Here is a 10,655-nt window from a genome sequence, read left to right on the forward strand (position 1 = left end):
CAATCAGTCAGAGCTTGCTTTCTTTTTCCCCTGGTCTCCTTCCTTCCAGACTGTTTCTGGGGACTAGAATGGGATTCAGCCTATATAAGGCTGTTTCCTTTCGCAGTCGTTTGTCCAGGCACACAGGATGCTTCCCATTTCTTTGTTTGTTTGTTTCAGCCGGTGATCCTGGCACATGCTGGACACACCCACTGGTGGCCATAAGCCAGCTCTCCCGTTTAGCCTATGATGTCATTTTTCCATGTATTCCCCCCCACCCCCTTTTTACATACTGTATATGGAAACACAATGGAGTTCCTTTCTGTAATTTAATGGGAACAAACACTCCGTTCATTTATTGGCACTTCACATAAAAAATGGGGCAAGACTTAGTCCTGTTAACACTAACGTGGGTCTGATTTAGGAGAAGCTTGAAAATTCATGTCATTTGTTAAATATCCCTCTCCCCTAAATGGCAAATCCCTGCCAACAACAAAAACCTTTTGTCTGTTCATTTTTTTAGTAGCCTTTTTGGGCTAAATCAATCTGGTTTAAATCACCAGCATTCAATGAACGGATGCCGCAAGCAATTTATGCAACAGATTGGCATTTTCCTTTGTAAATATTCTGGTGCAAGTGCTGCATTTACCAGAAATAAATAGAACTAATTAAAGTGCGAGGCATAAAATATGAAAGAGGGATAACATTTGCTTTGGGGGACCCAAATGAGTATAACAATGGGTTGAAACCATGAAAAAGACCATGTAAGCTGAATATCTGCAAGGAAGTTCTAATGGGTGCAAAGGATCAGGGTGGAAGCTCTGTTACTGGGAACGTTTTATAACTAGACTGAACAAAGCATTAGAAAATGTGTTACAGGGAACAAGCCTGCACTGGCCGGGCTAGAAGCCGTTCCCGTTTGCAACTTTTATGGGCCCCATCCTTGCACTTTTTGACTCGAATGAGGGTAGGCGAAAAGCTTGTAGGGATCAGGCTGTATATGATAGCATACAGCCATGCTAGCAAAATAATAACCACACAGAGGCACACAAATGTCAAGAGAAGGATATCACATGTTTTATTAAATGTCATTTATCTGAGAACAGATGCTTTCCCCATAGAACATATCTTTCACACTTACAAAATGAGAAATTTAAGAGAGGGTGAGACAGCCATGAGGACTGTGTCTGCTGACATTCTCTGAGCACTAGCCGCCTTTCATATATCTTTGGAGAGCGTTTACAAGGCTTCCTAGCGCTGGCGGGCAATACTATTGAAATTAATACAATTGCTAGGCTGTCAGGACATTAATCAAGTGATCCAATAATCTGGAAATGGTTGCGACAACATGCATTTGCGGAAAATATGTGTTCACACGGCAAGCACACAAGATGGGAATAACTATATGAAGATGTTTTAATAATGAACCAGTATGCAAACCAGAGGACAGTTTGCTCTCCAGACAGACCTAGACAATAAAAATGTATGCAGTTCTATTTTGGGGGCAGAGGGAGGAGAGGGGTAGGGAGTGTACAGAATTCTAGTCAATTGTTCAACAATATTGATATCATAATTCCCTTTTCTCCAAATATTTCTTCTTTTAAAATCCAGCCTTGCTACATAAATGCTGTAGAGCTCATGGATATCCTTGGATTTATTTTAAAAAAAGTTTGATAATAAAAAACCCCAAACACATTAAATATAATTTTATATATAAAAATGCTTAGTAAAAATATAGCCTCGTTGCCCAGTTAAAATATATTGCTGAGAATACAGTGAAAACTGTGCTAAAACCCACCTCTAATAGGCACCCAGTCTTAAAACAACCAGTTCAAAAGATCCCCACGGTTTCCCATGCTATGTAGTTTGCCCTTCAGTTAAACACTTGCACGGTCAATTTGAGCAGGTCCCATTGGCAGTTGTTTTAGACACGAATCACTGTAGTTTGTCTAAAGACATGGTAGAACAGCCTGATCTTAGAAGTTACAGCTATGCCCGGCTGAAAACAATGTGTAAGAAGCTTTGCCATACTTTCCAGTCGGCATAGAGTTAAGAGATGGAGTGCTGTAGGCTGACCTCTTGTCTATGTTAACCTTCTGCGTTGGCAAATGCATCTATTTGTGTTATATAGTTATACAGTATATCAGTGATTTCAGCATGTTTTTAAAAAAGCGATGCATTTAATGAGATATTCTAAATATTATGGAGCTCAATGGTTAAAGGAAGACGGTTTTTCTTTTTTAAAGGAGACTCTGCACTGAAGGGTCATACGTTCTCCAGGGTGAGCGCATTGTACAAGGTGGGGCAGACCTAGCCTGTGATGCAGGAGCTATAGTAGACCGCACTGCTGGCATCAGACAATGCAGATATCAAACTGCTCTCCTCACAGGAGATGCTTCTCGGAGTCACTTTGGACAGGGAGACATGGTAAGGGAGTCCTGAGGTTTCAGGACGAGTCCTGCTCATGTTCAAATACTGGTCAAACTCATTGCGGTCAACATCTGTCCAAAGCTCAGTTTGATTTAAGTGATCTACACTGTCAACATGATGGGCTTCAGGAGGGGGTGACAGCTGGCCCAGATGGGCAGAAAGGACATTCTGCGGTCCAGAGCACATTTGGTTGTAGTACATGCTAGATGGATGGGGAGTCCTCATAGCATCAGCCAAATGTGATGGGGTCTGAGCATACGGCAGTGCCATGTCCCGCCCCATGGGCTTCTCTTGGGGAAACTCCATCTGGTGATGGGGATGATAGCCTCTAAAGGGCATCATGCTGCAGTCATCCTGCATGTGAGGAGGGAAAAACGCTGGCTCGGTCTGTTCCAAGACATCCAAGGGAGACATCTCGGGAGTTGGCAAGCCATAGTTTTCAATATCCGACCCCATGGAGTGGAGTTCTCTGAAGTGGTTAAGTGGGGGAGGCTGGTGGTGGCCAGGCTGGCTGCCACTATGATGATTCATGCTGAAGCTGTCGCTGCACGGCTGGGAAAGGTTGTGGAGAAGGATATTGGGTTCCATCCTCTTGATTTTCTTGGCTTGCTTCTTCCTCCTTGGGCGGTACTTGTAGTTGGGATGGTCCTGCAGATGCTGAATTCGCAGCCTCTCTGCTTCCTCCACGAAGGGGCGCTTGTCACTGGCACTCAGGGCTTTCCATGACTGGCCTGGAAGTGGAAAGCACACCCCGTTAAAAGGGCTCAGCCCTGCACCCTTCCTCCAGAACGCACAGACCTTTGCAAAGAAGCAACGCATGCAGATACAAGAGAGGACAGTGCTTTGGGGGACAGGGGTGGGGTGGGGGGGAGAGGAGGTCACATCCAGAATGCGGTTAAAAAACCGGCAACAGACAAACCTCTGGCTTAACCCCCCTCTGGGGAGAAGGCTGAAAAGTGATACCAAGCTCCCCTCCCCCAAAAGAAAAATAGGGATTTAACTCTTCAGCCCTGCACAGAGATGACTGCAAAGCTCTACTCGGAGCCCACCTTCTGCAGAGAATTCCAACGCTTTCTGGGCACAAGCATGCGGTTCCCCCCTGCAATGGGACAGTGAACACCACCCCCCGGAAAGGAAAATAAACCCTGACCGGATAGGAAAGAGAATAAGCAAATGTCCTTTGCAAGGCAAGAGAGGAGGCGGAGGGGCCACTGTACTGGAGAGTTAGCAACAGCAGCCGTTCCAGCTAGCTTCCTAACCCAGCCACCAAGGGACCTGCAGCCCGGACCTAAGCCCTGCAGCCATGTCCTTACCCAAGCTCCCGTCTGGGCTTCAGCCTGACCCTGGCTCAGATCCACTGAGGGGAGCCTGTTTCTATGCCAGTGGGTGCCCTCTGTCCCTATCCCAGGTACCAACGGGTGCAGCCCACCCTGGGTCCCAGGTCCCAGTGGGGACAGCCTGCCCCTATCCCGGGTCCCAGGTCCCAGCGGGGGCAGTCGGCAGCCTGCCCCTGTCCCGGGTCCCAGAGGGGGCAGCCTGTCCCGGGGCCCGGAGGGGGCAGCCTGCCCCGGGGCCCGGAGGGGGCAGCCTGCCCCGGGGCCCGGAGGGGGCAGCCTGCCCCGGGGCGCTGCAGTGGCTCGCCTCGCCGCTTACCCAACATCTTGCTCAGCACCGCGTTGTGCAGGTCGGGGTTCTGCTGCGCCAGCCGCTTCCGCTCGTCCTTCGCCCAGACCATGAAGGCGTTCATGGGGCGGCGGATCCTGGAATCCTCCCCCGGCTTCCCCTCGGCTCTGCCCGAGGTCGGACTGTATCCATACCCGGGGTCCGGGCTCGGCGACCGGCTGGGAGCTGACCCGAGCGCTCCTGGATCTCCCCCCGCCGCGCCTGGGCGAAATCCAAAGCCGGGGTCAGGGCTGGGGGTCCGGCTGGACGCGGAGTCTGCCCCCGGGGTCTGCGGGTAGGCGAGCCCGGGCTCAGCGGCGGGGGCCGCAGTGGGTCCCCATGAACGGCCGCCCCTGGGTTGAGATATCTCCTCTCGGCAGTAACTAGGCTCAGATCTATTCATTCCAGCTGGGCGGCCCTTTGGATCGGAACCGAGCAGTGCGGAGCAAAGAGGAGAAACCTGGCCCGGCGCAGCGCCTGCGGTCGGCAGCGGCTCAAGCGGTCCGCGTCGGGGGGAAGCCAGGGAAAGTCGCGTTCCCCTCCCAAAAAACTTTTGGGACGCCGCGAAGCGGGAAGGGGTCAAATATAGCCAGCTTGGGCCAATCAGCAACGGGGAAGGGAGGGGGAGGAGGCGTCCCCGGGCTGCCTCGGGAAGGGGGTGGGCTGGGGGGCCAGTTTGAAACCTTGGTTGGCCGGTTCCCTTCCGGCCAAGGAGCTTGGACTTGGCGGTTGGTTTTTTGTGGGCAAGCTTGAGTGGGGGGGTCGCTTAAATCCGCGGCGCGACAGAAACCCCCTCCCCGGCAAAGCAAGGGGGCCGGGGAGGCGGCTTCCCTTCGCGGGGCCATTGGGGCGAGGAGCTGCGATGCTCCTTGCTTTGCCGCCCGGGGTCCGCCACCAGCGCCCCAGCCAGGTCTGGCTCCGCGGGCAGGTGGGACCGCCGAGGGCCACGGCCCTGCGGAGGAGCGGCGCTCGCCGAGCCTCAAGTGCCTGCGGAGCGGCCCGCGGGCCGGGAGGCGCCGCCGTGGAAATGCCGCGGTCCCTTTGGCGCCAGCGGGGCAGAAAACGCTCCGCTGGCCGGTGCAGTGACAGGCCAGCCGTGCCGCGGGGCGCTACACAAAGTGGGTGTTTCACTGAAGTGTCCAGGCAGGGGGGACGGGGACGGAGCGAAGAGATCGGCTTGGAGATATTGTCCTCGAGTGCTCCCTGCCATCCGGCCCAGCGCTCCGGGTCACATGCGAAGGTTCTCCCCGCTTCTAGCGGCCTCCAAACCCCCTTCTGTCTGCAAACTCTCCCCCAGACCCCGGCCTGAAATCTGACACTGAGCGTTCGGCGGACTCCGGGCCCTGTATTGAGCAAGAGCTCGCAGCGGTGGGGTATTGCATGCCACGGTTTGTGTGTGTCTGGAAGTGATTTGAAAAAAGGCAATCTGCATTTAACCCTAAACAAAACAAAAGGCTTTTTTTTTTTAATTGTCCAATTTACCCTTCAATCTCGAGACAGAAACAACGGAGGTTTCAAACTCGATTTCCTGCTAGGTCCTGGAGTCCCTCGCTATTTTGCAACAACAAATCAGCAGTGACTGCAGAGGAGATCCTGAAAGTTTCCAGGCCCCCGCCCTTCTCTCCTGCGCTGGCTTTCATGGGGAGCCAGCTGTCTGGGCCCTGCACTTTTGAAGGAGCACACATGGGCTTGCAACCTGGGGCTGGTAGCTGCGGAGAACTCCCACTGTGCTGCATTGCCTTCTGAAAGAAAAACGCTGCCCTTAGCCTAGGCCATGGGAGCAGGGAGGGGAACTGCAGTAGGTTATACCTGTCCCGGGCCAATGCCTGTCCTTACAGTGTTTTTCAATTAGGGGAAAATATACAACCCGGAGGGAAAATACAGCCTGTGTATCTCTGAAGCAACCCCAGCCGCTCTGCAGCAAGCACCTTCCCTTGCTATTCACCCCAGCCCCTCTCTGGCTAGGTGCATGCATCCTAGTGCCTTCAGCACCTTCCCTGGGACCTGTGCGTTCACACTCATCCCTCCACGGGCACCCCCAACACACCCACATCCTCTTCCAGGTGCCCTCAGAGGCTCTCTTTGCACGGGCCGTTTGTTTTGGTGCCTCTGGGTGGCGTTTCATGCCTGCGGAGTGGCTAATCCCAGATCAGCTCGTGTCTGTCTGCGGTTTATTCCTCAAGTCCAGGGTGGTTTATTTTTTTCTGACTGAAAGAAAGTCAAATAATCTAGAGCGATGCTGACAGAGATGTGGGCCTGCCGTGGTCAGAGGTGGCGCGGAGGGTCCATCGGAATGTTTGCAGCTGCTGCTTTCCGTTCTAGGACTATACACGCAGGGTCTAGCTGATCCCAGCTGTGCTGGAGTTTGGAGGGGGGGACAGGCTGGGAGGAATGTGGGGAGGTTCCCATTCCCCCTTTGAGAAGTGGCTGAGAGAGGGGCCCAAGGAGCTACTCAGAACAGCTCCAATGCCGTAAAAGCCCAAGCTTGTTCTCTCTGCGGTACCGTACATTTTAAAGACAAAAACTGGTTGTCTCATGAAATAATAAGATGCCCCTTTCCTTTCGGTATTCCAACAATAGCTACGTAGGGCCTTGTCTGCTCTGGACACTTGTCTTAATTATAGCAAAGCTATATATATATATACACATAGCATAGCAACACTGTTGCAAACCAGAGCTTACCCCTGGTTGAAACCCAGCTAAACGGCACTGGTGCAAATTGTGATGCATAGCGGTTTGGCCTATCTACTCTGCAGCAGTGCAGCTGTACTGGTGTCTGGGCCACCACTGGCTGAAACTGGTGCAGGCCTACAATTAGATGACTGGGCCACAGTGCAGGCAGCAGGGCCAATGCATTAGAATGGAGATTTCATGTCTGTGCAGGAGCACAGCTGTAAGTGATAGCTTGCCAGTGAAACAAGTGCTTCTTTGGGTGACTGTCCTTTTAGTAAGTCCAGTGCAGGGAAAAGTGCTATTATTTCCTTGTTTCAATGGTAGCAGTCCGGGAGCCACTTCTGCAACTGTACATTTCGGGACCTGATGCTGTTTGGTCAGTTTCCAGGCCAAGATGCAGAGTAAACATGTCCATATATTTTAAAGTATACTTTTAAAATAAGTTACAGAGAGAGATTTCAGCCAAACACAAGCTCAAAATTCACCTCAAAATGCCATAATCATCACCATTTGTCTCAGCACAGCCTGGACCAGCGAAACGTAGCATAACAGAATAGCAAACCCACAAACAAATGACCCAATCCTGTGTTCATTCAAGTCGATTACAAAGCTCCCATTCGTGCAGGATCAGGACCAAACTTTGCAAGGTTACAGCTGGACTGATATGTGAGTTCTGTGAGCAGAACCCTGTGACACACCAAAACACTGGTTCATGCAACAGTCTCTCCACTATGGTTTTGGCCAGTACAATGCTATAGTATTGGCCCTCTTTCATGACCACATCTTGCAACAACCCTACCTTTTTCTGTGGCTTTGGAGACAGTGATTTATATCCCAAGTCTGTTGTGAAATCCTTTTTTTGGTCATTCCAAGTGTAACGCCTGACAGACCCCGGTCGTCAGCAGGCGGGATTCAACCTGGGACCTCTGGAGCTTAGTGCATGAGCTAAAAGCCAACGGGCTCTTAGCTAAGGCTACAGAGCAAACTCATTAATCTCTCTCTAAGTGGTCTCGGTTCCACTGGATGGGACAGAACACCACACCCAGGAGGTGTGTGGGTTACATACTTCCCCTAGCTGAGGAAGCACGTCCCAAGCTTCAGAGACTTCCCAGTTGAAATCCTGGACGAGCCCCTACTTGTAACACTGACAGACCCTGGTCATCGGCCGGCGGGATCCAGGGCCCTCTGGAGCTTTGTGCACCCACCATGACCGCTCTTGTAAACTCATGCCCAGCATTGCTGTAAACTGTCGAGATCTCCCAGGCCATGTTTACACCCCGTTGCATGTGATCTGCAGCGTGATTTGTATTGCAACGTAGCACACCCCACAGGCAGATATTTCAGCTTGCTCCATTGGGACGCTCAGCAGAACTATGGCTTATGCCTTTTGTGTGTTGCATTATGAGTGTATTCCTAATCCATCAAAGTGGCGCGGCTGGACTGGGCTGTGTGCTGCACCTGTCTGGACAGCCATCTGCTCATGGTCAGCATGGGGTGGAGCATGGACATAATAAATTATTGCTACTTATTGCCGCATGGGAGAACCCCCCCCCAACTCCTTTCAGACGGCATTGTCCGGCATCAGACTACTTCTGAGCAGCCCACCCCCTCAGTTTTGGACTGGAAGCCAGAAATACTGAGCCAGATTTTCAAACACACTCTGCATGCTGGGGATTGGGACACGTTGCATGCTGAGCTCTTTGGAAAATCTGTCCCGCTCTTTCACTGTGTTGTTGTGTGCACACACACCTGTGCAGGTGGGCTCGTGCCAGGTGGTGTGAGGTTTCTACGGATAACAATCTGCACCATGGAAATGCCTAATGTAGACATTTTTCATATGTTAGATTGGCTAGATTAGAGAGGAGGAGAGCCAGAGAGGGAGGGAAAGGAGGAAGGCAGACAGAACAGGTGAAGGAAGAAGGAGGCAGACAGGAGGGGAAATGAAATATGACAAAGGCAGGAAAGCAGGGAGAGGAGGGAGTGAGGAGGTCTGCAAACAGATAGAGCCATGAGTAAGGGAACCAAAAACTTTCGACTGCCGCTGGTGCCAGACACGGTCATGGTAACGTGGCCTGAGTCAGCCAATTTCATCCAGGCTCAGCGACCGAAGTGTGGTGAGCCCTGGGCCCTCCGCTGGGCTCTGTGTCAGTCAGGGGTGGCTACGTGTGCAATGTCTTCCCTCCCTTGGCTTTCACCCTTGCCAAGGCCAGAGAGGGTAAATCATCCAAGCCCAGCAGACACCAAGCTTGCGGTGTGACATAAACACACATTCCGTGCTCCTGGCCCAAGGATAGCTCTATCGCTCCTCTAGTCTCTTAACTTTCACTGGGGGGGACGGGGACTCTGCCCCCTCCAACTCCTGTGTATCCAGATATACACATGCGGCACCTCCCACGCACCAGAAGGAGAAAATAAATAAAGCCCAGCTGAAAGTGGGGGGAGACAGAGCCAGAGAGACAGGCAGCCGGGGAGGGAGAGGGAAAGCCACTGGGGGGGGGGGCTGCCCTGGGCCCTCCAGCTTCTCACAGTTCAGATTCGCAGCGGCCGCATGGAGAGGAAATGTTGGATATTCCTGGGCAGAGATAAGATCATTGTAAAAGCCAGCTGGGTGACCTCTCCCATCACCCGCCTCACCAGGGCTGGCGTCTGACGAGCTGGCCGGTAGCCCAGCAGCCGCCACTCTACATAGGGCTTTTTTTTTTTTTTATTGGGCCCTTGGATTTCTGTCTCCCCTCCACCCCCTCCCCGCTGCCCCGGTTTCCCTTTATAGACTCCTGTGCTTCAGTGCGCTCCAGCACCACACCTAGGAGAGGAAGTTTGGCTGGGGATGCAGACTCTGTGGCTGAAACGCTCTTTAAACACAAAAGATTTTTTTTTTCCCTGAGTTCCCCCCCCCCACCCTCAGCTCCTCATCCCCCCTTGTCTTTCGTGCTTCTGATTATTTGTCAAAGCGGCTGACGCTGAGGCTGCCATCAAGCTCCCACCGGTCTAAAAATAGGCCCAGCGCCTCCTGCCTGCTCCAAAGGCAATTGGAGCCCTCCAGAGTCTTTGGGAAACCGCGCAGCAGGGAACAGGCAGGGGAGGAAGGCCATGGGCAGTAGGGCTGGTCAGGGGAGCTAACTCATGCTATTATTTATGATTATTTGTTTTGAGGCAGCGCTTAGGAGGACTCGTTGTGGAACATGGCGGCAGCACGCTAGGTGCTGTACAAATACAGAACAAAAAGACAGCTCCTGTCCCCCACCCCCGCAAGACTAACAATATAAGTTAAAGACAAAAGGCAGAGTCAGAGAGACAGACGAGGGACCCCAAGGAGCCAATGATCTCAAAGCACTTTCCCAAGAAAAGTAAAGGTCATTAGCTTCATTTTGCAGATTGGGAAACTGAGGCACAGAATGTTGAAGTGAGTTCCCCAAGGTCATCCAGAAATGGCTGTAGCAGAGTCAGGAACTGAAGGCAGGTGTCCTGAATTCAAGTTCAGTGCCCCAATGTGCTGGACCACACTGCCAACGGCAGAATAGTATTTGTCATCTCAAAATCATTCAGGAGCCACTCCTGATTCCTGAAAATGGATTCATTGTTTTTAAGGATTCCCCAACCAGTTGGGACAATGTCCAGACTCTGGGTGGGTTCAGGAACTACTGCATGAATCATTCACTCCAATTATTCACAGTTGGGGTGTGGGATTGTTTCACATGGTACTGCTTCTACCCTCTGATTGGATGGGTGAAACTGTTAACAGGGGGATATTTATTAATAATTTGTTATTAATTATTATTATTATTTTATTATTGGTTAACATTATATTGCAGTAGCACCTAGAGGCTAAAAAATTCAGGGTCTTATTGTGTTAGGTGCTGTACAGATATAGAAAGTCTGTACACCAAAAAGCTTACAGTCTAAAAGATGAG

At 51.6% G+C, this 10,655-nt stretch overlaps 1 protein-coding gene across 1 annotated transcript; it reads right to left on the reverse strand.

Moving 5' to 3' along the window:
• Window positions 1-1,067: 1,067 nt before the first annotated feature.
• SOX18 (SRY-box transcription factor 18) lies at window positions 1,068-4,623 on the reverse strand. Its single transcript, XM_074969298.1, has 2 exons — window positions 4,063-4,623; window positions 1,068-3,140 (listed from the first exon to the last, which is right to left on the reverse strand). Exons 1-2 carry the CDS (start codon window positions 4,472-4,474, stop codon window positions 2,290-2,292), a joined length of 1,263 nt encoding a protein of 420 aa, XP_074825399.1. The 5' UTR covers window positions 4,475-4,623; the 3' UTR covers window positions 1,068-2,289.
• Window positions 4,624-10,655: the final 6,032 nt, after the last annotated feature.

This window comes from Natator depressus, chromosome 13 (assembly GCF_965152275.1).
Source record: "Natator depressus isolate rNatDep1 chromosome 13, rNatDep2.hap1, whole genome shotgun sequence".
NCBI classification, from domain to species: Eukaryota; Metazoa; Chordata; order Testudines; family Cheloniidae; genus Natator; species Natator depressus.

Bases quoted from the DNA above. Each gene is read 5' to 3' on its own strand.
- SOX18 (XM_074969298.1), bottom strand. From the start codon at position 4,474: ATGAATAGATCTGAGCCTAGTTACTGCCGAGAGGAGATATCTCAACCC. The intron at 3,141-4,062 runs GTAAGCGGCGAG...TTCCACTTCCAG, and splicing joins GGTGCTGAGCAAGATGTTGG to GCCAGTCATGGAAAGCCCTG.